We start from the raw sequence: 26,594 nt of genomic DNA on the forward strand, positions 1-26,594 counted from the left end.
GGCTTTGCGAGAGAAGGTGCAGAATTAATCAGGCAGAAGCTACTCATGTCATTAACAGTGCGTGTATATGTGTGTGTGTGTGTGTGTGTGTGTGTTTTATGTGCTCAGTGTGTGTCTGTATGGGTGCTTACATCCGCATGCATTTTGTGTGTGCTGTGTATTATGCAGTAGTAAATAAATAAATGTTTGAACTATGAATTGCAACTGATGACTTCCATGAGGTTGACAGCCACCAAGAAAAACAAAAAATCATGATCGTATTTCTGTTTTATTTATTGTGAAAGGTGAGCTGTCATGTAACTTGTCACGCTATGATTTTATAGATGACAATAAAAGCATGTGTCATGATCAGTTCTTAACAAAAAAAAAAAAAAAAGGCATATAAAATGTTTAGGGATTACTGTGCATGGTGTGTGTGTTTCATACATATACATTGCATATATACATATGCATATATACATATATCTAATGCATATTCTGTCTGTTTGCAGATGGTCCATGCAAGCAGAGCAGTGATGGAGCTTTCCGATGGAATCTATGACAGGATTCTACACATACAGACAACAGGTGTGTGTGTGTGTGTGTGTGTGTGTGTGTGTGTGTGTGTGTGTGTGTGTGTGTGTGTGTGAGAGCGATGCTTCTCTGCAGAGTGTGTGTTACGGTGTGTGTATAATGAGTAGAAACCAGCCCATGCCCATATTCCCAGTCCATTCGTGACAACTCCCACACAGCCTCTCCAACAGAGCTGTTATCCACACTGCAGTGACTGCTTTACTCATAAACTCCCCTCCTCTCCTCTCCTCTCCTCTCCTCTCCTCTCCTCTCCTCTCCTCTCCACCATCAGCATTTATTTTACAATCCCGTCTTGCATCGAGATCTGCCCAATCAACAACACGTATTTACTGACCCACTTGATCTGTATCTTTTGGATGGAGGGGGTTTAGGTTGGCACAGCTCCTGCTGTTGATCGCCCCCTCAGTCTCCTAAATCTGTAGCCCCGGTTATGGGCAAAAGGCGTAATAACTGACCAAAAAAAAAGAAAAAAAAAGAATCTTATATCATTTCTGTGATATTTGGCAGGGCAGAGGTTTGTTTACCTCGACTGTTTGGCTTCTTGAGTCATCTGATATTAGTCAGCCTCCGCCCCTAACCCATTGCCTGCACACACACACACACACACACACACCCCTCTCTCCACCGAGGAGCAGTGGTGATGACTGACATGAATTGTTGACCAGTGGCTTGTTGAATAAGAATAAACATGACACACCGATCCTCTGTGTGCTGGATTGTAACAGCAGGATTGTAGAAATCATCTGTTTTGAAGGAATATGCACTCAGCGACATATTGAAGTGTCTGAAGATATCTACGGTTTTCATCAAGGTTTTCTGGCTTGACATGCGGCTCGTCACACTGGTCAATAGCACCCGTGAGAGCAGCATGAATAGACAAAAAGAAAACAGGGGAGAGAAGTTGAGGATTTTCAGTGAATGGAGGTTTTGAAAGGAGAGAGGGAGACAGCAGAAACTGGCAGCATTGTGAAGAAAGTATTTGACAGAGATGAATGTTGTTTATAAGTTTGCAGACTGGCTCCAGACAGCCCCCTCTATCCTCCACTGAACTTTACTTTAGGCTCTCAGGGGCTGCGGCTTCACTCACTAACCAAATGTCAAACTTAAAGTTACCATAACTGATCCTTGACATGTTCATTCTATTTTCTATCCTCTGTTGCCACAGTAGTGATTCAGCCTATTAGCCAGTTCATGAAAGCTTTTACATTACTTTCTTGGGACTTTCTTTGTTTCTGGGAGAAATCCTCCAGCACAGAGTGAAATGCAGCTGCAATAGTGCTTTATTTTACATACAGTGTAATCATATGTATTATTATCTAGGGCTGGGTACCAAGCTGAGATGCTTTTATGGCTTTTATAGCATGGTATGGCATGGTACTGAAATTTCAATACCTAAGGATTAGGACCATTCAGTGTCATTGAACCAATAAGCATGCAGCATGCTTGTACCAGGATCTAATACGGCTGGCGATTGGCTGTCTACCATTACATGTTGTAGAGGCTTGCAGGAAACAGGGAACCTGTACATGTTACACACAAAGATTTTATAAAAGTTATTTTATATACAAGATTTTATGAAATTTGTATTGAGAAAAAAAAATCATTCAGGACCCGGTATCGAAGTCAAGTTATTGGTAAAGGTTTTGGTACCGGTACTAGTATCGATAATTTCCCTATTATCACTAAATGCGGTGAGATATGAGTTTGATCTTCTGTTAAGCACTATCATCAGTATGTTTATCTGCTAAAAATCAGGCCCTGAGGCCTGATCATTTGAACAAAGCTCGTGCTGTAAGTATGAACTGAAGACGGTGATCAGGTGATTGTATTGCAGAGGTCGGCCTCAGAGTCTGGGAGAGGGGCTGGTGGGCAGCGAGAGGATTAGGCAGCCATGGGAAGATGAATGGCAGAGATGGAGAGCTGGAGGTTGCTCTGAGGCAGAGAGGGCGAGAGAAACATCAAAGCAGAAACAAGCAAGAAAGAGCGAGAGTGAGAGAGAGAGAGAGAGAGATGTATGTATGCTGATGTGTCGGTGTGTTAACAACAGTCAGTTTCCAGAGAGACACTATGGAACAATCAGCTTATTATTCTAATGAGGCCTTGGCATGCATAGTGGACTCGTGATGCTTTTCTTAACATCTGGAGCTGCTAAGTTATAGGCTGCACAAAACAATATATATGTAGAGAGAGAGAGAGAGAGAGAGAGAGGAGAGAGGAGAGAGAGAGGGAGAGAGAAAGGGAGAGAGAGAGAGAGTGAGAGGAGAGAGGAGAGAGAGAGGGAGAGAGAAAGGGAGAGAGAGAGAGAGTGAGAGAGAGTCTCCAGCCCTTTGTATCAATACATATAGAGAAGAATAGAATAGAATACATGTATTGCCATTGCACAACAGTATAGCAGGTGCATACAGGTGGTGCATACAAGCAAAAAGAAGATAAATGTCTAACAGGGAAGAGATGAAAACAAATAAATGCAGTTTGTTACCTAATTTTTTGATCAATCTGGCCAGGTGTTATGCAGTATGTTATATTTGAAGCTCCATTTTTACATTTTCAGTCAGTTCTTTGATTGTTTCTGTGAATTGTGACTCAAATCACATGTATCCTTGCCAACACCTAGCCCTGTTGATCACTGAAACCAAGACAAGTGAGGACTGGAAATTCCGCCGCGAGACAGGAGACGCTCACAAACTGGTTGTTTCGTTTTGACGTCAGACTGGAAGTCAGATCTGCAGCTTTCTGAAATGCTGCAGGGCTTCCCCGCAGAGCGTAGTGACAAACAGGAAGTGAAGGGGAGGCACTTCCTGCAACTGCAGATTGATTCACTCACTGGTCCTTAACGTTGGTGTCACCTCGGGGTCAGGACCCTGTGTGTGTGTATGTGTGTGTGTGTGTGTTGGCATGCTTGCTTGCATATACACACTGGCCGAGTCTTTACTTGGAAATAATGTTCCCTCAATCATTTTCACTTGGTTTGACAGGGAAATAGCATGCCACACACACACAATCTTCCTAACACACACACATACACACACATACTCCACAGTGGCACGTAGGCTTCAAGTTGCCTAGCAACGGCGGGAATGGTTATTATTCAGACAACTTCTGTAGGTGTGTGTGTGTGTGTGTGTGTGTGTGTGTGTGCGCGTGTGGAGCAGTGACAGCGTATGTGTGTGCGTGCAGGTGTGTGTCCATGTTTGTGCACGTTCAGTGAGGGATTATGTGTGAAGCGCTGAATTCCACTCATATCCAATCTGTTCACTCTGCTGTGTACGTGTGTGTGTGTGTGTGAGAGAGAGAGAGAGGGAGAGTGTGTGTGTGTGTGTGTGTGTATTGTGTGTATGTGCAGTCCACAACTCACCATGTTTAATGTCTGGGCTTGCGATGATGGCTCACAGTGATGTGTGCCCCATGTTAACCCACTTCCGGGTTTCCATGGTAACAGTGGGACAGTGGCCCGGGGCAGCCAGAGGAAGCCAGACACACAACACATCTCAGTGCACACACTCCGACTAGCCGGCGGCCTGGTTTATATGACGCTGCCTCTCTCTCTCTTTCTCCCACTTCATCAGTCTCTGTGTTTTTTCAGCCACTATACATCATTCCTTTGTTTTGTTTATCCTCTGCTCCTTCCTGCCTCTCTCTCTCTCTCTCTCTCTCTCTACACAGTCTGCTCCTGCCAATATGGCTACCCAGATGAAAAGAATTCACAGAGTTCAGAGATTAGCCCGTTGGTTCATTTACCTGTTTGGTGATGAGAACGTAAAAACAGCAAAATCATCCAATCATGAGTCTCCGGCAGACTGTTGGCTTTAGCTTACACTAGAGCGCTGGAGGGAAAGCCTCTCTGCTCGTTTTATTCTGAAGAGACAGCTGGTGTGACAGGTTGACCCTGCTGCATCACCCGGTGAGATGAATGGATAGAGAGGTGTGTGTCTATTCAGTATTCATCATCTTCATCATCCGCCAAGGTTTGATAGTTCATAGAAGTCAAAAACTGTAATAACATGGAGTTTGGGGGCTGCATTTTCTACAGTGATGCATCCCAGCTGGGCTAGGTGGGCTTTAGCTCTCCTTGTATGGTAACAACATTATCTGGACCCTGGAAGGACCAACCAGCTGCCCAGCAAAGTGACAACATCATGTTTGCTGGAACTGAATTAGCTACGTCTCCTATTCATGCTGCAGCAGCAGGTTAGCACACTCAAAAGCGAGCCGGCTCACTCGGTAAACACTTTGTAGGTTTGTAACCGTAGACTGGGTGTGAGAAAGTCCACATCTCACACCATCACTAGCTAAAGCTCCATATCAGATTGAAACACCTCGCCTCCTCTGATATAACGTCAGATTGGTGAAATGATGGATTCATATGCAGGAAATCAGTGTGCCACGTGAATGAGTTAACAGCTACTGTCACTCACTTATTAATTGTTGAGCTCTGTGGAGGATAACAGCGTTAATCAAAACAGGGGCGGGAGGAATGAAAACTGAGGTTGTGTTCTGATTGGCTCCACACTCTGACATGTCATAGTAGCTTTTAATCCCCAGCAAAGCCAATCGTGTGACTCCGGAGATGAACTGATAAACCTCTATTGGCATAGAAAGGACTTGAGATTCTCAGTTTCATGTTTTCTGCACCATTGATGACAATAAAAAAAAGCATTTTAGTGAAGTCACAGAGTTTAGTTTCCCATGCCTTTCAAGCTTGACCTTTTAAATGTGCTGCAAAGAAAGCAATGAGACATCAGCCTCCATTGCACTGTGTGTGTGTGTGTGTGTGTGTGTGTCCTGCCCCACAGCTATGGAGTTCCATGAGAAGCTGCAGAGCCTGGCTGTGAAAGAGGGGCTGAAAGGTCGCAAGGTGAGCCGAGCGCTGGAGAGCTTCAGCTGGAACATCACCATCCTTAAGGTCAGCGGTGCACAGCAGACATGCACAAAAACACAGACGGGCAGTATGGCTATGGCCAGGCCACATTAAACTATGTTTTGGCCTCTAGCTAGTTGCTCATCTCTCTCTCTCTCTGTGCACTCACTTCATCCCCTGCTGGCCTCCCATTATCCCTCTCCCCTCTCTTCCCTCTGCCTCCTCCCATCCAGGGCCAGGCTGACCTGCTGAAGCACGCCAAGGCCGAAGTACAGGAGAACATGAAGCAGGTGCACTACGCCGCTCTGACTGGTAACCTCATCAAGGAGAGTCCAGGAGGAGGAAGAGCCCGACCCCAGTCACGACGTGGCCAGGAAGCCACCACCAGCCAGGACAGACCAACCACTGCTGGAGGAGGACATGTGTTCATGTAGGAGCAGGTGCCAACTTGATTTTTGGCACAACCAGATATCCTCCCCCCCCCTGCATTATGTCTAAACATCTGTGCTCAAGGGCAGGTTGTAGCTACGAGTGGTGAATCACTGCTGCGGCGGCTAAGACACAAGCGGATATTCATGGGAACGGAGATGCAGCCAAATTACCAGACATGTGGCCGAGTTTCAGACTGCTACAACTTTTTCCACTTTCCCAAGGAAGAAGAAAATGAAGTTGACGAGTGGAAAAGGATTAAAAATGTGGCCAGCTTCCCCCCATCCATCCACCTCCTGCAGATGCGATGCGTCTCCCACTCGTAGAAACCATAGCACTGCTGAGGGAGAGACGGTGGATAATAATTATAATAAAGAAAACTGGGGAAATTAGTGCAGTTCAATTTAAAACCCTCCACAAAAAAACAAAAAAAAAACAAAAGACATAGTTTATTGCACTCTATTAAAATGTAAATACAGCAGATATTTATTTCCACTCGATAACGTGCAATGCTCATTCTTACTTGTGAGTAGACATTGGTGTTTTTCCAGCACTGTCTGGGATGAATCAAACTTCAGCCAAAAAAAAAAAATGTTCAAAATCATGTCAACTGTTTGCTTCAGCACTCAAATGCAAGGGGCTAGTACTTATAGGGCTACTAAATGCTAAATACTAAATACTTCAACTCATCTGGCAAGGTTAATCATGTATTTGAAGCACAATCAGATGTGGGTAGTTTGTGACTGTGGGATTCTCTCTAAGATCTGAATGGGACAGACTTTGCAGAAGAATGGTTGTGATGTATGGGACTGGAATCCTAAATATTTCCAGCCAAGCGAACAGAAGAATGTATGCAGTCGGGGATACTTTCAAAAGGACAATTTCTCCTTTTGTTATTTTTAGCAGAATTTATTGGGAAATTTTTTTTGCCATTATCGCACTCAACCAGACACCACTGCAGAACAAGGAGCAGCTGCATGAATACGATTTGGCTAGGTTTGTATTTTCATCCTCTAATAGATTTGGGTCCACTGTGCTGTCCCTGTGTTGTTAGTGGGTGTTTGGGGTCTTTTAACATCAGAGCCTTGGGCCCAGGGGGGTCAGCTCAGGTCGATCAGTCACTGTTTTTGGTCCCTGGATCTCCCTTTTTGATCCGCACCATGTTGCAACCCTCTCGGCGGCCCCTCATGTTTTCTGAAAGCTCTCCTCTAGTGAACTCGCCGACACCTAGGGGACTGCGGGTCCTTCAGAGACCGGCCCGTGAACCCATTTGCATGTTCACTGCGTACACCACCCCTGCCTTTCCCGCGGCTCTCTTCCCAAAAGTCCTCAGTCTGACACATTCTATATTTTTATATCTTCCTGAAGCCCTAGCACTAATTAAACCAGTGTTACTCACCATGACGATCAAATCCGGAATTGTAAATGTATGCCTCTAGGGAACAAATATGTTGACAGATGCTTACGTTGTGTGTGTGCAGAACACTGTACAGTATTTTAATATGTAATTCTATCCTTTTGCTGTAGAGAAATATTTTACATAACTTATTTATCCTGGATGAAAACATTCCAAATGTTGTTATATTTCAATGTACTTGTGCAGTAGATGAGGCTTGACAGATGCAGTTCTTTAGTAAAAGGTTACAGTTCATCATTACCCAGCGGTCAGGATGGAAATAAACTAGTTTTTAATGAGTGCCTCTCCTTCTGTTTGTATTTGTTTTGCTATAAATCCTTTACATTGGTGCTATTCAGTCAGACTGACACATGCAAAATGTTTGGGTGCTCCTGTGTAGCTTAATGAGTGCGGCATAGCACTGCCACTGCCACAATTAAGGGTCTGATTTCATCTGAAGACACTCCATCATATGAAAAAAAAAAATGCATTTATAGAGCAATAAGGCACTCTGGATAAAAGCCTCTTAGCAAGTGCCATTTGTTATGCTAATTTATGACTGCCACTTCTCACTAGGGTTGTAGGATCATATTTAAAATGACAATCTCAACTACTTCGCCTGATGCTGTGATGATTTATCAAAAATTTGATGATTTGAGAAAGATTCTTAGTGCACTTTTTAATCTTTAAAATACTCTATGGAAGTGTTCTATGTGAAATGACAAGTTTCAGCATTGGCAACACTCCACATTACGATTATGGAAACTAAAATTGAAATACCTAATTATATGCAGTCATTTGTGCAGCCTAATTACTCAGACAAATACACACGCATTTTTACATCGGTCTTCACAGAGTGTACACGCATTCCCCAAACAAACACAATAACTTCACTGTGTAGCAAGAGCAATGTAGTTTTATTGGTCTAGAGTTAATTATACTGGATGGTCAGCTAGAGGGACATTCTTTGTGTGCACTGCTTTATATGGCTACCACAGGAAGCAAGAACAACTAAACGATGATATGAGAAACAAAATCTACGCCACATAAAAAAAAAAAAAATCTCCACTTTGGAATCAATTAAAAAAAAAAAAAAAGAAGAAAACAGAAAAAGAACCTTATTCCATAATTTAATAATTTTAACAAGGAAATGCAGGTCTAAGGGTTAAAATATTTTCTTAAAAATTAAAAAAAAAAGTAACAAAAAAGAATAAGAGCAAATAGTCAGGTTTTGTCTGGTTTAAAATAACGGTCTGAGGCACTGGTTTAAGATGGGGAGCAAGCTGCCCTCAACCACTGACACAGAATCAGGACAGCATCTTTCCTTTGAGTATCAGAGAGAAGATGAATGAAGTGATGGACAGACACACACACACACACACACACTCATGCACGCACACATGCGCGCGCACACACACACACACACACACCTATTAGACAGAGGTATGGCCAGATCTCCACATTTCAGAGAAACAGAGTACTAAACTCCAATCAGTACAGTGAGCTTTGGGGAGAGGAGAGCGTCCTCCCCAGTCAGTAAATGCAGTTTGAGGTCCAACTCTCGAGAGCAATCATGTAGTGACAAAGTAAGCAGTTCAATGGCACCCTCTCTTGGCAGAGCAGTGCACTGCAGTTAAAAATCATGATGAGTGGGAGCCGAGGTTGGATGGTAACCGTTGAAGTCCCAAGCATGATGAGAGGACAGGCATTGGGTAGAGGAGAGAGTATACAGCATCGAGTTAGACAGGACTGAAGTGGCACAGATGACAGATTGAAAGACAGAGTATACGGTATCGGTGACTGGCCGGCTTCCTCAGCGAGCCAGCCACATCACAGTTCACATGTGCAAGTTTTTACCCAGCGGCAGCTCCGGTGGTGCTCCGCCGAGGACCCGAGATCCCAACCCCACCCGCTTCCGTCCGATTCCAGGTCCAGGTTTCCCTGATTCAGGCGTCGGAGGAGCGGAGTTTAACCGGCTGGCTCACAGGTCGCCCGGGTTGACAATGGTGAAGTCAGAGTCTTTACTGTGGGTGGAGCCCTCGTCTGGGCTGGATGAGCCCGAAGCGGTGCCCACCATCAGGGGGTCGTGGAAGGTCCCCGCCGCTCCCTCTGGCTCCATCCGCACCGAGCCGCGCCCTCGTCTGATGGGAGGGGTGCGCTCAGCTCCACCCCCTCCTCTGCCTCCCTCGGGGGCCTGCAGGTCTTCGTCCTGGGACACCATGATGTAGTCATCCCAGTTCTTCCCCTCTGAGCCCAAAGAAGATGCCACCTGGAGGCACGAGAAGAACCAAGTCTGTCTTAGTTGCAATCAAACCAACTTGAGTTATTATTTTAAACACAAAGTGAGAGATGCATTCATCAGCAAAGAGTGTGAATTTAGGCCAGTGCCACCAAAGATTCTGGGCTCTTTTACCTTCAGTTACTTGCCATATAACATTACATCAGACTGAAATGGTGCATTTCCAATACTAGCCTATGGTAACACCCCTAACACAGAAATGATTACATTCCAGAGTTATACATAGTTCCCAAGGATGGACGGTCTAAATGCTGTTTCACAGGCTTTTTATAATCATAATAAATAAATACATAGATAAAATTCTAGGGGAAAGCTGAGTGCTATTTCTAGGCATGAAACCTGAATATTGGTGCAAAATGTCATGTAAAATTAAGGACTAAAAGGCAGAAAAATGAATCCCGTTTGAATAAGGCTTTCAGCAGCTGTGCATGAGGCTGATAGAGCTGCAATGGGATGAATGTGTTTAAAAAGCAATTATGTGGTAAAGCACGATGTTTGTATATTCATTAAATTCCCGTCTGCAGAAACAGCAGCAGAGCTCCAGTGCTGACAGTTTATCAGGTGAGGGACCACCGACCTGCTGCTCTGGAGGAGTCAGCGCCTGCTCCTCCTCCTCCTTCTCGTCCATGCTCACGCTCCCGTCGTGGTCAGAGTCTCGGTTCCGCTGGCTGTTGCCATGCCGCTGGTGGTCGTCGTGGTGACTGCTGGCATGCGGCGCGGTCGCCGTGGCTGCTGTTGCTGCCATGGAGGTGTAGTGGTCGTCTGCGATGGTGATCTCCTCATTCTCCTCGGCCTCCAGCTGGCTCTGGTTGAAGCGCAGCGCCCCCTTCAGGATGTCCTTGATCTGACGGGATCAAGAGCCACACCAGCAGCAGAGGTCAGAGCAGAGGACAAACACACGCATGTAAGGAGCGTATAATTAACACAAGTATTAGAAACACACACCTGTTTGAGTCCGGCCAGCGACACCAGCACCTCATCCTCTTTCTCCAAGTGTTCCTGAAGAATCACCTCCTGAATCTTACCTGTTGAAACACGACAAGCAGTCACTCACCGGTCCAAGTACAGTGAGGAACACATCACTACTGTGCTGTTTCACCTGCTACTACTCTGGGCTGCGTGTCTTTGAGATGTGTTTAAGTGACTCTCTGCTCAAATAATCTCTTGTCAGTGGAAAATGGGCTCAGTGGAAGTTTCTCATAATCCTGAAAAGATATTTCAGTGTAACATCCTGTGTAACAAAAACACTAATGCTTTTACCCAAACTTGTATTGAGCTGTTCTCACCTCTTTATGTATGGCATCCATGGTGTGCCAGCATCTCAAACAAGATTATCCATGATACAAATTTAAATGCATCAGCTAATATAAATAATTTGTTTTAGACATCATGTGTTTTGATTCAGAATTTGGCTCACAAATCACAACTTTGCTTAATTTCTTTTATTGAACTACTTTTAAGATTTTCATCTTTATATCCTTTGCATTTAAAAATTTAACCTTGTGTTGGTGGATTAAGCTATTTTATTTACTTTTGCAGAAGTATTTATTTATCTATTTTTCTGATTTTCAGTTTTCCAATATTTTTTTCCTTTAATATTTTGGTGAGGTGAGAATCGAACAGCACTGTTGGCTAGAGCAATCAAATACAGATCTCAGACATGGCTGGGCAGATTTGTGTTGCGGCTGCTGCTGCACAGAGCAGATGATGATATTTTCAGCGCCTGAGTGAGTGACCAGATGATTGCGCTCTCCACAACAGTGACTGCTAATGAAAAGACCTCTAATGTGGATCCAAAAGATTCATCGACTACATGGACGGCATGGACACATTTCTCTGTAACAATTAGCCAATGTCACGTTAGAGCCCATGGTCACACACACCTAACATCTGAGCCAGAGGGGAGAGAAAATACTGAATAGAGGAATCAGAAAAAAAAAAAAAAAAAAACACTTAACACAAACTCCCATGCTTAAGTATCTTATAAAAGCACCAGTCATCCCTACAATACTGTGACAATAAATATGATTTTGTTGTTATGGTCAAGCCCTAAAATAAATGAATATAATTACTGGATAAAATACTGAAAATAGACAAATAGGTAAACATTTCAGTGCAAATGATAAAAAGAGAAAAATTTAAAACATTTTTGGATAAATAAATAGATGGATTAAATCCTTTTGCATATTAAATAAAACAGAAATAAACTGTCTCCACAGAAAAAAAAAATATTTATGAAGTAAATTTACAACGTGATTATTTTGTCTATCCATTTAGTTATTTTTTTCCCGAACAAATAAAATGTTATTTATTTAAATACCAGCATTTAATGCCGGATTGGATTTGAGACACTGGTACTATAGGTGCTATATTAAGAGCTTACTTCATGTGTCAGTCAGTCATCAGTGTGTCTGAGCTTTGATTTGCAGTGTTTGGATGGGTGTTTGGTTAATATTTGGATTATTCGCAGGTTTACATGATTATAAGGTGACTGGAACATTCAGTGTGTTTCAGGAGCTCAACTCACAGATATGTGTGTTCATCATCTTGGCACAGTACTTGCTCATGGCTTCCAGGTCATTGATCTGGCCCTGCAGGAAGGATACCTGGGCCTCCAAGTCTTCCTCCTGATAACACCCCCCACACACAAACACAAACACACACACACACACAGACACACACACACACACACACACACACACACACACACACAGACACACACACACACACACACACACACACACACCCCAAGAGAGAGGGTCAGAGTTTAAAAGCCAAAGTGGAAGGGCATGAGAAGGAAGTTGGGTGGTAGAGAATAAAGCAAAGATGAAGATATTGATGAGAGAGGATGATGAAAGTAGGAGAAAAATCTGAGTGAAAGAAAAAAAGAGGACATAGAGACAGCGAGAGAGAGAGCGAGAGTGAGAGAAAGAGAGAGAGAGATAGAGAGAGACTACAAGTGACAGCTCACCGTCTCTTTCTTGCCCATGGTCTTGCTGTGGGAGCGAGAGCGAGTGATGTTGAAGAAGGACTCCTTCTTGGTGGCAGACAGGGGTGGGGACGAAGTGCTGACATCACTTCCTCTGGAGGGGGGAAGGGGTGGGGAGGCTGTGGACAGGCCACACCCACCTGAGAGGCTTTCAGTGCTGGGGGAAGAGCTTACTGTCCTGGAGCTTTGGCCTGAGAGAGAGAGGAGAGAGGAGACAAATTCTGCTTACAAACCAAAATGAATTAGAATAAAATAACTTTACTCGTATATTCACATTCACCCCCATTATTTATTTTTAGAAGGAATTACAGCAATTACCCCTGTCAAAGAAAACGATTCACACAGTGGTACAAAAGACAAAAAGCCAAGTGAAAAACCTCTGAATACATAAATCTCAAAAATAAAGTCCTGCTGCAGTTACATTCTTACACTATTTCAATTTCAGAATATACAGCGGCAAGAGGCACAAGCTGCAAAAAGCACAGTCACAAGTGTCACCAGCTGGACATTTCCACTTGTAAATGCGAGTAAAACGCACGTTTTTTCCAAACTCAAAACCTCCAGAAACATTGAGCAGCATTTTATGGCAATTACACAGCACACACACTCGACATATTATCATCAGTGCAATGCAGGACCAACACACAACAAGCAGAATCAACACACAAACACACGACAAGCTCTTTTGGCACAAGTTCAAAATAATGACTGAAGCGCTCCAAACACTTCATGATACTGGCGCTATGGAGTTAATTTCTGCAAATGTGGTGGACTTGACTGCCCTCTGCCGGTCAAAAGTTGGTATTACATAAATATGTGTACAATTATATTTGATGGGATACTGGATGGTGAACGGCTGATAGTCAACGAAATGAAACTGAAAATTGGTCGGCGCTGGATGAAAGCAAGAGTAAATGATAAGAGCACCAGTGAGCGAAATGCGCATGAAGCAATGACAAACAAGACAAGGGGGAGGGGGTGAACGGGATGTACACACAAGCGGTTGCCATGGTAGCAGTTACCTTGTGTGTCAGTGTGAGTCTGGGCAGCGAGAGAGACCTGTGAAACTCCGCCTGAAACTACATCTAGCAGATAGGAGAGTCAAGGCGAATGATGCTGCCACACACACATATGTAACGCAAACCAAGAGCTGCAAATATTCAGATTCACCTACACTTGTGTTCATTTGTACATGCAGTTAACACACCGGTTACACCGCTGCAGACATTAACACAGGAGCTGGTAGCTGATGACAGAGAGTGTGCCTACCTTTGCTGAGGTGAACAGGCATGCTCTCGGACTTGAGCAGGCGGTAGTGCTGGGACTGGACATGGCTCTGGGTCTGCAGGGGGGTTTGGCTCGGTGCGGGCTCGGCCAGCGGGTGTGAGGGGGCCACCGGGGCGGGCGAGGACGAGGACTGCACCTCGCTGTTGATCGGCGAGATGCCGCTGGACCCCCCCGACATAGCCGGGGCGATGAGCTTCCTGCCAAAGTTGAGCAAGCTGCTGGAGACCTTGTTGATGTTGAGTGGTGCTGTTTTGGCACTGGCACTGCAGGAAGAGAGGGAAGGAGGACAGGTGAAATCAGAGAAGTGGAGGTGAACGAGGAGGAGAGAAATATCTTAACGGTCCTCGCTTCTCAGGCTCTAAACCAACTTGTTAAGATAACAATCATTGTTTAAAATCTTCACTGACTTCTCCAAAACTTTAGGGGCACTTCATCATTTTCCCAAAGATTTCCAGGCTTGTCAAACACAATTTCAAACACATGACTTTTCTGGAATTAGCATGACCGCAGAAACCCTGACAGTATCTAGGCCACTGGATGATGCAGTTATGTGTGTGACATAGATGAAAACAAGCTGTGTGTGTGTGTATTTTACCGGGTCTTGTTCACCAAGTCGGCTCCCCTGGTCTTGTAGTAGTCCAGGTTCTGCTGAAACTGGTAGTTGACGGGACGAGGGTTGTTCTAGAAGAAGAGGCAAGGAGTAAACACTTTATGTATGAGCGCCTTCACTAGACAAGGGAAAAAAATGCCTCTGTGGTGCCTCATAAACAAGTAAAATAAGGTTGCAATCATGTTGGGCACCAGCCAACCCAAGATCTGTGTGTGCATGTGCATTACTACGTAAACAAGCAAATGGCTACACTTTGGTGTTTCTGACTCAGTACTTATGAGCCATGCAAGAGCCCCCCCACACACCCCTGTTACTAAAAGCGATGCCCCCCCTCCAGGTGTAACTGTGATGGGGACCTGACGTGACATGGTGGTACACCTAGGGGTGTTGCTGTCACACTGGATCAGCCCATTCCTAGATCACCATCCCACAAATTAGTGGACAAGAGTGTGGCGAAGTAAGTATGGGTCAGTGGCCGTGGAGGGAAGCACATGGTTTGTATCAGAGCAGCGCAACAACACAGATCAGGTAAACAAAGCTGCACCATCAGCTTTTAACGTACAGAACCATGTCAGTGCCTGGCATGGATGTGATGTATTTACTTACTGAGGACTTTGGAGCATGGGCCATAAAGAATGCTACTGCAGTAGTTGAATCTTGCGGTGATAAAAGGCATGAATGAGCGATTTGGGTGAATGGACAGACACACAGTGTTTTTGATATGTAAGGTTTATTTTCCCCCCTCACGGCAGCTGCCTGCTTCTGCTTTGCAACTTTTCTTCTGGTCACATGGATCGCGGACATGCATTCCAAGGATTTGATCAGTCACGCTTGATATACCACACTGGACTTTTTTTCCCCTGGGGATTTGAAAATACAACATTTCAGCTCTTGTGTGTTTGTTTACCTTGGGATCTCGGAGGAACAGAGCCTTGTGTAGCAGAGCGTGGATGTCTCCTATAGGAGGGTAATGCATTAGCAGGCCCAGGCAGGTCTGGAAATTACTCGCAATCACTGAGACAGACAAATGACAACACATGCATTTTTGGTTAAGTCAAAATCCATGACATTATACGTGAATCTGACTGTGTCAAATCTGGACAAGGTTCAGAGTTAACTAGATTCAACATTTATATCTGTTACCGAAACCAAGAATCCAGAAGAGCCATTTAACATTAGAAAAGCTGTGATGCATTTTTATTTAGTATTTCAAAATGAAACATTTTTCAATGTTAGGTAAGGGTAAGTCCTTGTCAGTAATCATTCACAATGAGCGAGCAGGTTGGGCTCCTTGCTCAAGCACACTTCTGACTTTGTGTGCACTGATAGTGAGTCACAAACGGCAAAATAACAGCTCAGCTTCTCCATAGCATAAAGTCATTGACACTGACTGACCCACACCTGAATCCCTCTTCATCCAGTGCATATTCAGATGCGCCAATGAAGATTTCCCCCAGCTTCTAACATCCATCATATCATATTTCCTACCTGCTCACCACTGAAAAACCCTTCAGATCGCAGAAAAATAAAAGCACTTGCCTCATAAACAGCCTCCCGTCCACAGCTGAAGACACTTAACTTCTCTGTCACTACAGTGTTGCTGCTCTAGATTTTTTGCCGATATTTATTTTCGATTTTTTATAAAACCCTGTCAAACCACATTGGATGGACACAAAAATGCAAAGGCCGTTTCTTGGCTTCTTAATAGCGGGCATTATGGAGATACAAGTGATGATATGCAAAAGCACAGCCTCTATTGTAATCTATAATAATCTGGTTAGAGGTCAGGTTCAGATACAGACCAGCCCCTCTGGAGCTCGTTGGGATTCAGTGTCTTGTTCAAGGGCACTTCAGCAGGGTGGAGGCATGAGAATACAAGAGCTTAAATCCAGATCCTACAGTTGAAGGGCAGCCTCTCTAACTACTAGGCCACCCTGCTGACCATAAAACCCCCCAGCTTTTGTTGTGTGGCTATAAATATTCTACTCTATTATATTAAAACAAAATATTGATCCATCTAATTAAATGAGGTGCAGTAAAATTACATTTTTCTAAATTAAATCTGTCATATCAAAGTACATGCTACCAAAACAACAAATGCTACAGCTCAATTATGCCCAGTGGGTGATGAAATGGGGCGTACGTGCGTCTCGGATGTACAGCAGCATGGCCACGAAGATGTAGTCAACCAGGTCCAGAGTGATGCTGTCTGCAAACAGGGCGTCCCACACCACCAGCAGGTCCTGGAGAGGGAACTCTCGGCCGAAAAGTAGACGCACCCACCGGCTGGATGGACACACAGACAGGGAAATGATGCTTTTGTGTATTCCGGCATCACAATGAGGAATAGACTCACTGAATGTGGATCTACTGACATGCCGTAGATTTGCGGGGCGATCTCCAGCCGGTTGAGATGCATGTGCAGCTCCACATCGTGCTTCTTCACCAGCTGGTCTTGGATGCGGTTGACTTTGGTCACTATGGCAACAGAGGGCCCCGTGTCCTGGGGCCGAGCGAACGGGATGCTGGTCAGCATCTCCTCCTTCCCCTGGAGGAGTGCATTATTATGTGATGCTGTGTTAATTATGAGTGCCTTTACCCATAAAGTAAACACACAGTGACCAGTCGCAATGAAAAGGAGATCAAGTTAAGATTACAACTCAGAAGGAAGGAATACTCCAACATTTTGGGAAAAAATACCCTCTTTCCAACTTGGAACCAAACCGAACCACTGGATGTACAGAGAATAGAGAGAAGTAAAATATGCCAACACTGAGTTACACTGAGCTGTGTTTTCTGCATGCACAATATATGCAAGTGCACTTCTCTCTACATAATTACTTTTTCCGGTGCTTAAGAAAAGGGGAGGTGGAAACTCAATACTACAATTCAGAACTTGCTCTGTTTAAATAAAAATAGGAGTCTTTCTCTCATATATAACATGATTTTTGGCCAAATATTCTCAACAAAACAACAAAATACATAAATGTTTGAAATTGCAATAACCAATTTTTCCCCACTGTCACGTCTGTACACCCACTCAGTATCATTATATCACATCTATATGTTCATATCTGCAGACCAAGCCATTATTGAGTCTTTATGCTTACGACGTGTAACAGTTACTGTGCAACGTGCAATATCAGATATAGCTGGACGAGACAAACCTTTCTGACTTCCCTCTCGAAGCTGGAGAACCAAGGCTCTGCTGTCTCCATCAGCTGAGAGAACATGGCACTGAGACAGACAGAGAGAGAGAGACAGAGAGAGACAGAGAGACAGAGAGAGCATGTGAAGGCATGTGAAGCAATTCCAATTATTTGAGTTGTAATGAAATTTATCAATCTGGGAACTCGGGGAGAGCAAATTATCCTTATCAATTACGTGTCCAATAGAGTGTACTCACTAGGCATCGTGTTCATGGTACACTGGGTTCAGCAGACACTTCATCTCCTCACTGTAAAAAAGATGGAGATAGAGAGATATCAAATCAACGACATCCAAATAGATGCAGGGATGTTTTCGGCGTCAGAGTAGCTCTAGAGCCAATGGGAGGCCTGGGTGAGCGCCTGGTGACCAGTGAGGGGCTCAGGGAGACACTGACCTGGGGTTTGCCGTCTCGCTGGCGTGCTGAAAGGCCTGATGGTCACAGTGCAGCACGAACACTATGGGGGCCAGCAACTCGTGCATTCCCTGTAGACAGAGATACAGACAGAGGGGAAGACAAAAGAAGGATGGGAGAGAGAGGGAGAGGCAAGAGGGCAGGAGAGAAAGACGAGAGACAGATGGAAGAAAGATGGAAGCATGAGGAGAATGAAAAATGGTTCATTTGTGGTCAGTCATTTTTTTTTTTTTTTTTTTAAATGGTGATGTACAAGGTTTCTAATCCATAACGACAGCTTTAATTCAGATATAGTTAGCCACCGCCTGGCCACGTGTCACTTTCAGTTCACAAAAGAAGTACTGCACTATCCTTCCATTCATTTGCTGGCACCTCTTACAGATGCAGTTAACAATTATGTTACAAAAGACTTTTTTGTTCTTTTGTCTGAGCTTATTAGACACTGAAGACCACACACACAGACGCTGAGACCATCAAGGGACCAGTTACACACAACAGCCGATAAATAACATCCATGGCTAAGCAAGAAAACCACCTCGCAACCACCGAAGCCATTTGACCTTGACCTTTGAACTCTCACTGAGCGCACCTGTTTATACAGTAACTGTTCGTTCTCTCTGGCATAACAGAAGAGGATGTCCGTCAGCTTGGTCCTCACATCTTCTTCCTGGAAGTAACGCATTTCCGGGAACCTGATGCAAACCGATGACAAGGAAAAGAGAGAGTGACAGGGAAGGGGTTGACTTCACATCAACACAAGAGCGCTTTTATTCAATTTCTGGGCAAAAATGATGGTACGAAAGTGAGAAGTAAGAACGATAGTGAGACAGACGTTCTCATCACGTCCTGTCTGATCATCCCGCGCAGCTCCTTGTCCTGGAAGAACTTGTTCCACAGACTCTGGAGGGAAAGGAAAGAGGGAGATGAAGCTGTAAGACAATGTTTCAGAGCCTAAGGAACTGCAATGCAGGAACCGTGCTGGCACAACACTTATTGACAAGCACAAGGATTAATTATTATTGGTAAACAAGGAAACGCCAGATAAATATATAAATAAACAAATAAATGAGGGATTAATTAAAGTGTCTTTAAAGCGAGGCAATTAAAAAACTGTTTACAGAACAATTTTTAAAAAACATAATTGAATGACTCAATTAATAATTCCATTCCCCAATTCTGTTCCTTAATCGATGAATTAATTACTGCAATGGTAATTACTGAATGGACCAACCATGGAGGGGTGAGAGAATACTTCACTGGCACCTTGCAGCATTGAGGGGCCAGTTCAAAATTCATTAACAGGCAAATAAGAAGAACTAGCTACTTCTCTGCAGGTTGTGCCTTCCATTTATTATGAGCATGACACTGTGAGCGCATGTCATCTGACACAAAACAGCTGCCCAATAAAAAAGTGTCACCCAGTCAGAGAGTGTAAGTGGTAAAGCGCTAGGCAAAGGGGATTATGAGATGGGGAAATAAATAGCAACACAGTAAAACCACAGATTTTAATGACTTTTTTATTGATTTAAAAACTGCTTTATTAATTGCCTGATTTAACATCAATTCAGTGGCTTTATAATTAGTTTTTTTTTTTTCTTAAATCAATCTGCTAATGAATCAACAATAATAGATCACTCAACTAGTACATGACTGTAGCAACAGCACAGTCTGGGACAGACTATTAGACTACATCTGCATTATTTTTATAACCACACATAAATATTACGATGAAAACCTAACATGCTATAGACATACACACCCTCACTTTTTTCACACTTACCCCCTCATCCTGGGAGAGCGGGTTGTTGACCACCAGGTCCTGTTGGCCGGCGGCCTTCCGAGGGTTGGTGATGTGCTACAAGAAAAGGTCCACATCTTGGTCAACAACAGCCTGCCACTCAACACTCGTCATTATCAACTCTGACTGGGGCTTCACAACTAACAGCTCATAAGCCTCTTATGATTTGAGTTTCTATAATGAATTGCAGTGAACTACTGCCATATTGTCAATACCGACACTGTATTTCTCGTAGAATGACTATGGTAGTTCAAAGTAGTAAAGATGCCGAGTGGCCATAAATTATTAACACTGTTCTTCAAATCATCAAGACTAAATATGATGATTAAGAGTGGTGATCGTGTCCGGGTAAATGACCCAATAATTATTTTCCCAGCTTCAAGTACCAGGCTAGAAATGCAATAAGCTAGCTCTGGGTGTGTGCCTGTTTTCCTTGGGCGACTTGGAGAAAATGACCATGACAAGGCACTCTCACCATCTCTTTGATCTTCTCATACTGGGCTCGGAGCTCCTTGGTCTTGTTGATCCACTGATTCTTGTCCTCTGGAAGAGCCTCCAGATATAACTAGGACACAGATGATGCACAGGTCATCAGGCATACAGACACTAGTCACTCTCAAAACCAAACCCCAGGCTGCTGTAATGTCAGTCCAAACCACAGACGGCCTCATCAAAAAAACAAAACAAACAAACAAACAAACAAAAAAAAAAAAACACGCTGGAAACTGCCAGACCTGCAGTCTTTTGTGAGGAAGGGAATCTGCCCAAGCCACTTTAATCAAACTGGATAAGACGAGCTGATCCATTTGGCAGTTACCTTCCAGCACACGCTGCGGAAGCGGCTGCTCCTCAGTCGACCGTTGATGCCTGCCTGCCGGATCCTGGCAAGGTAATTACTGTTGAGGAACAGGTCGTCCCATTCTTTCCTGCCGTGACAGGGGGAGGACGGAGTTTGGATGGGAAAAAGGGAGAGGAGTTGTAGTTTTAGAGGATTTTCCATCCAGTATGGGCCAAATACTGTGTCATCCAGTGGAGAGTCAAGAGTTGAGAGCAGCAAACTGAACACAAACACTTACCTGTATGACAAGAAGGTAGACTGAGACTGTGAGTATGAGCTGCTGTCAAGGGATCCTCCTGTGATCACACACACCACACACACACACACACACACACACACACACACACACACACACACACACACACACACACACACACACACACACACACACACACACACACACACACACACACACACACACAGTTACATGGTGAGCCACAAGGGGGAGATCTAATCAACCTATGCTAACGAATGAAACTCTATGAAGCAATGATTTTCAGTGCATGTGAATGAGGGACCATACGAAATACAACACAAACTAACAAAAGCAACGCTGCACCAGCTTTGAAAACTAAGCTAGTGTGTTATTTCCTGTTAACAGATGACCCATCAGTCCCTTCTGGGGCCTCTCATGCTCTAAGATGATAGGAGATGAGGTAGAGTGTGAAGCAGGCAAAGTGATGACAGCAAAAATGAAAGTAAAGCACCATACTCCTCCTCATCGCCTTTATTACCGGTAATAAGACTAATTTGGCCTGCAGGTGAACACGCACTGCAGTCGGAGAGCTGTCTATCAACATTAGTTACAGGAGTGGATCATTCCACAGGGACACTCAGCATGAATATTCATCAGTTCCACAACATGCCGACCCCCCACCTTTTTGCTCTCTCACACGCAAAACTACAAACACACACACATGCACACACACAGCCTGTAGGCATCATCAGTCTGACTCACACTTAACAGCTGGCTTCTTCTCTATTCTCTCTCCATCTACCTCTTTACTTCATCCAATCTCTTTCTACTTCTTATCTCCTGGTTATGGTCCCTGTAAAGAGCCTCCACCACTCTATTCAGTGCAAAAGTAAGTTTAATCCTCTATTATAAACCTCTGGTAAGTAGCTACTCACAAAGCGGGCTTAAGAAATAATACTCCAACAAAGCGTTTTGACTTGTTTCTCAAAATGTACTCAGGGACTCAAATTGGATGTTAGGCTGTCCATGTTAGAGTTTCAACCAGATCTAGACTGCAGGTGGGGTGTCTTTGTGTTTTGCCATCGGGGTCGACGTACTGCTGTGGTTCTTGTTAAAGTTGTGGAGCGGGTCGAAGCCGGTCTCCTGCTGCTCGTCTGTCTGGAGAGGGTGGCGGGTCTCGAAGTTTGGGTGCTGCATGACCGCAACCCAGCAGGACCTAGAGGAACACGGTAGGAGGAGAAAGAGAAACCAGGCTCAAAATCAAAAAGAGCTAACAGATTTTGATGTGTGTGTTGCACATTGCCTGTGCGTTTTGAAGTCATAAAAAGGCTCTTAAGTTCAGGGGAAATAAAAGACTAATACTGCTGCTACAACTGAATAGTGAATAGGAGAGTGGCCATCAGCCACAGCCTGCATTGACACGCATTTGTGCTGCTAAAGTGTCTGATCTTGATCTCCCTGTGTAGAGGTTCAGGCATAAAGACAATCTCCCTACTGCAGTCAGTTAAGTCTTTCTACTCCTATGGCTAATTAACAGCTTTGAATTGTTTCGTATCCTTACTTACTGTCACAGCCTTGCAATTCTCCTCAGCCAAAACTCAGAAGAGGATTTGTCTGCAAAAAGAAACAAGAATGGAAAGACCTTCAGAGCTCAAAAATAGGCCAAGGAAATTATTTGATATCATAAATGCGTCCGCATTACTGATGAGAAATGGAGCGAAACCAAGAATGAAGGCAGTGGAAAAAGTGAGCATAGGGTAGTTCAGAAAACAACTGTCATGTACTATGTCCCACTGAAACACAGTCACCCCGCAGACCTGCAGCCAACTATTTATTTGCAAAATAAAATTTAACTCTGTTTGAAGTTGATTTAAATCTTTATGAAATTAAACTCACAGTAAACAGTAAATAGCGTTAAAGTGGTATATTTATAGTGCCTTGCATATGTATTCAGATTGGTATTATTGGGCTTTTACCATTTGATTGACACACCATATACTGTGAAGGTGCAAAATACTTTTAGTTGTGACGCAAACAATAACAGAGACAAAAAAGCTGACATCTGTTGGATGCACAAGTATCAGCATCACGCTGCAGGGAGGCTATTCATCAGCAGGTACTGGGAGACTGGTCAGGACTGAGGGCAAGATGGATGAAGCCATCTTGTGGGCTATTCTTCCTGACCTGCTTCAGTCTGCAAGAGACATGAGACTGAGGCAGAGGTTCACCTTCCAGCAGGGCAATGACCCTGAGCATACAGCTGGAGATACAATGGAATAATTTAAGGCAAAGAATTTTAATGTTTTAGAAAAGCCCAATCGGAGACTCTAGATGTGCAAAGCTGGTAGACTCGCCTCTGTAATTGCACTGAAAGGTGGGGTAGCAGTATTGAATGAGGGGGAGTGAATATTTGTGCATCCAACAGATGTGTGCTTTTTTGTCTTAATGCACACTTCAGGTGCACACTTATGCAAGGCACTGTAAAAATTGGAAAATGCATGAAAATAGAGAATGGTCTTAGGTTTTCTGAATGCTTCACTATTGATTTTTTTTTATTAATCATTCTTTACCCTACAGTATGATGATTTCAGACTGGAGGCCACCTTTTGTATTTACCACAACATCAATGACTAAACTAAGATAATGACACTAATTACAACTAGTGAAGAATGGCTTAAATTAACAAGAGGCACCTCAGATACCTAATGTCTCACCATAATCACCATGATACATTAAACAAAACTAGGTTGGCTAATGAGGTCATTAATTAGGCTAATTAATACATTAATTAGCAAATATTTTGATGTCAACATATTTCACATAATACATAGGTGGTATTACTAGGAACTATGTATTTTAAAGTATAAAGGAGTTCATGATTTTTGTCATTGATATGTAAATTTATGCATCAAGGTATTTCCAAAATGAAATCATATTGCCTTCTCTATAGGAAGAACCTTGTGAAAAGTTTCTGTTGTGTTTTGTTACTGAGTTTTTGTGTTCAGTGTATTTATGCACAGACAGAGACACCATCAGGATGACACAGTGTCCTGCATTACACAAACCTTAGTGGCGGGACATAAAAATCACATGAGTGAAAAAAGACAGAATGAGCACACAAACAACATGAAGGTATGGGTATCAGAAATACTTTTCAATCTTCTAACAGTCAGCATAGGTTGCTGCTAACAGTGAATCGTCTGAAAATGTCTCACAGTGACAGCACGAGCCAGGAACCCTCCCCTCTCCAAACCCCCCCCCCCCCAGTCCTCACCAGGTAAACCCTGAGCCAACTCCTCCATGCCAAGGAAATTCAGTTCTGAAAAAAGTCAACAAACTTTCTCTGTGAACACATCACAGCGCCGCAATCTAGGTTAACCAACGATGCCTCCATTCTTTATCCGGCTTGGGATTATTCCATGTTTATGAATATGGTTAGCCTAATACACAGGCCTACAGAATAGCATGCTTCCACAGAGCATTATGTTTTTTTCCCTTTATTAATTATGGAAATAACACAACAAAGGCATCTCTTAAACCTGTTAACCATACGAATGGAACACCGCTCGATAAATCAGCTACGCATGTCATCAAAATAGAAATAATTTTATATGCATAATGTATGTGCCTGTTTTCTTAGGCAACATCTGTTCCCCTCAAAGACTAATGCCTGTCTTAAGTCAGTGGGTTTTTTTCTCCCCTCTCTTATGAAAAGGACATTATCCTATTAAATAATCGTAGCTAATCCACAACTATAGGCAAAGAGGGAGAATTGTTTTGAATAGGTAGATACAATAATGACCTGTTTTCTCAGTTTCCTGTTAAAAGATGGTGATGAAAGACTATCAGAGTTTCCTGTGTTGCTACAAACTTTGTAGTATCAACTTAAGTACCCTAGCATGTCAAATATCTAACTAACTGAAGTCACATTATTCGCCATAACCCCACAACCTAGAAAATGCATCCAGTCCTTTGTCCCTCCCTGCTACAAAGAAAAGGTCATTCCTAACTTTTTAATAATGCATTTACCTCCTCAGATTGCACACCACTACTTACCCTATGAGGAGGAATGTATTGTGCATATGCAAGTGTGTCTGCAGCCCCTTGTGTGCGAGTGAAAAGATGCTGCAGGTAGTAGATTTGAGGCCTTGCCGTGTTAGCACAGTCTTGCCTGAAGCAAGTCTTCCGTTAGCCTTCTGCTGCTTTCATTAGTTCCTTCCCAGAGAGGAGCCTCACGTACACTACAACAACGTCCGAACTTCGCAACATAATAATCAAGGCAAATTAGCTTCTGCATAATTCACTTCGATGCACCTGGAGATGCCTCAATAATTCAAAACACGAATCTTTTATGAAATAATCAAATCAATACATAATGAAATGCATAAATAAATCAACAGACAAATAACACTGCATCCATCTGTTGCTGGGGTGGAAGATCTGTTCCTGGGATTTAACTAAAAACAGCCCATGGAGCTAAATCCAAACTGCATCGCTCGAAATGCAGGCTGCATACAAATACTATCTTGTTACATTGGTTAAGACTTGTTAACCATTCACACAGCCTATTTGGGTCTTGCTGACATCAAAATGGCTTCAAGCAATACTAAAAGTCGCATTGCCTAGCCCCTAGCTTCCTCCATCAACAAGCCTCATTAATGAGCTCCACATAATATTTCACTTCCCTCTTCTTGAAACGACTCTGCTTCATAATTACAGCCTGCTAGGTTAAAGCTGAATTAGAGCGTGTGACAGAGAGAGAAATGGTTTTTGGTCATACTGCTGACTTTTGAAAGGTAGCAGTTACTAACAATACGTTCAAACTCAAAGGGGACACGCAGGTCGCTGGATTAGAGCCTATAACTTTCTGTCACTTCTTTGTGTTTTTTTCCGCTGGATCAGAGCAAGGCAGCCTCAGATTTTTTTTAATATCATGAAAACATCCAGGGGCGGCAGATCAGCTGAGAACGCTGGGGGCAAACTTATTACATCACTGCAGACAACAGGGCATATTCAGGCTTGTGATACACAGAACAGTCACACACTAACTCAGCTACTTCATACAACGGATCTGCTTGAAAAAAATAGAGCCTGCCTTTGGTCACTGATTGGATACAGTATAGGAAATCTGAGGGATCACCTAAAAGCACAAAGAAATGCTTCAACTAGGACAAAATTAAATCCTGCAATCATTCACTGACTGAATACCTCAATGTTTATATTGAGACAAAACTGTAGAGATGAGTACTGGTGCTTTCACAAAATTTTTATACAATGAGATTTTTGGAAAACAATCATTAGTAATGTGGATATGATGACCAAGCAGGTAGAGGCCAATAACAGAACAGCTCCAACAGTCTAATAAGTTCAGAAAATTGAAAGATAAAGATGTTATGCTATCCAAAACCCCAAATGATATCTAGTCTCATGTGCCGACATTGATATGATATTGATTTATTACCCAGCTCTAGCTTCACCCCTGTTGAAGCATGTAAAACTTAAAGTACAATGGCTAAACAATACTGAAACTAAATGTTAAATATGTTACTGAAGCACCATAAGAGTTTCAATTTCAATGTCAGCAGCTGCATTTTCCTTGATCTGACCAGGCTGCAGTCTTGTTTGACGACTCTGAAAAATTCATTTGATCTTTCCTGAAAGTAGCCCACACTTAATCACTAATCTCACATCATTAGCTC

General features: G+C 43.3%; 2 protein-coding genes across 7 annotated transcripts in view; one reads left to right on the forward strand and one right to left on the reverse strand.

The window, feature by feature from the left end:
- The window catches only part of LOC115367412 (inactive phospholipase C-like protein 2), a 27,835-nt gene extending 20,419 nt beyond the window's left edge, over positions 1–7,416 (forward strand). Inside the window, exons 10-12 of the mRNA XM_030063128.1 lie at positions 492–567; positions 5,367–5,476; positions 5,665–7,416. Of these exons, the coding sequence (XP_029918988.1) occupies positions 492–567; positions 5,367–5,476; positions 5,665–5,865 (387 nt within the window). The 3' untranslated portion in view covers positions 5,866–7,416. The remainder of the gene's footprint in view (positions 1–491; positions 568–5,366; positions 5,477–5,664) is intronic.
- Positions 604–26,594, reverse strand: part of tbc1d5 (TBC1 domain family, member 5) — a 27,528-nt gene continuing 1,537 nt past the window's right edge. For 3 of the 6 annotated variants that reach the window (XM_030063129.1, XM_030063130.1, XM_030063131.1), the window contains exons 2-23: positions 22,461–22,509; positions 21,993–22,111; positions 20,938–20,995; positions 20,679–20,787; positions 20,337–20,426; positions 19,844–19,918; positions 18,896–18,963; positions 18,653–18,755; positions 18,046–18,134; positions 17,848–17,898; positions 17,609–17,678; positions 16,817–16,989; positions 16,585–16,727; positions 15,349–15,455; positions 14,427–14,512; positions 13,814–14,094; positions 13,567–13,629; positions 12,527–12,735; positions 12,083–12,182; positions 10,501–10,580; positions 10,133–10,399; positions 8,146–9,525 (exon numbers count right to left, since the gene is read on the reverse strand). In XM_030063129.1, coding sequence (XP_029918989.1) covers positions 9,238–9,525; positions 10,133–10,399; positions 10,501–10,580; positions 12,083–12,182; positions 12,527–12,735; positions 13,567–13,629; positions 13,814–14,094; positions 14,427–14,512; positions 15,349–15,455; positions 16,585–16,727; positions 16,817–16,989; positions 17,609–17,678; positions 17,848–17,898; positions 18,046–18,134; positions 18,653–18,755; positions 18,896–18,963; positions 19,844–19,918; positions 20,337–20,426; positions 20,679–20,787; positions 20,938–20,995; positions 21,993–22,092 — 2,610 coding nt within the window. In that variant the 5' untranslated portion in view covers positions 22,093–22,111; positions 22,461–22,509 and the 3' untranslated portion in view covers positions 8,146–9,237. Of the gene's footprint in view, positions 1,189–8,145; positions 9,526–10,132; positions 10,400–10,500; positions 10,581–12,082; positions 12,183–12,526; positions 12,736–13,566; positions 13,630–13,813; positions 14,095–14,426; positions 14,513–15,348; positions 15,456–16,584; positions 16,728–16,816; positions 16,990–17,608; positions 17,679–17,847; positions 17,899–18,045; positions 18,135–18,652; positions 18,756–18,895; positions 18,964–19,843; positions 19,919–20,336; positions 20,427–20,678; positions 20,788–20,937; positions 20,996–21,992; positions 22,112–22,460; positions 22,510–26,594 lie in introns of those variants that run through there. The other 3 variants (XR_003928911.1, XR_003928910.1, XM_030063133.1) reach the window with 3 other exon arrangements.

This window comes from Myripristis murdjan, chromosome 11 (assembly GCF_902150065.1).
Source record: "Myripristis murdjan chromosome 11, fMyrMur1.1, whole genome shotgun sequence".
Lineage (NCBI taxonomy): Eukaryota > Metazoa > Chordata > Actinopteri > Holocentriformes > Holocentridae > Myripristis > Myripristis murdjan.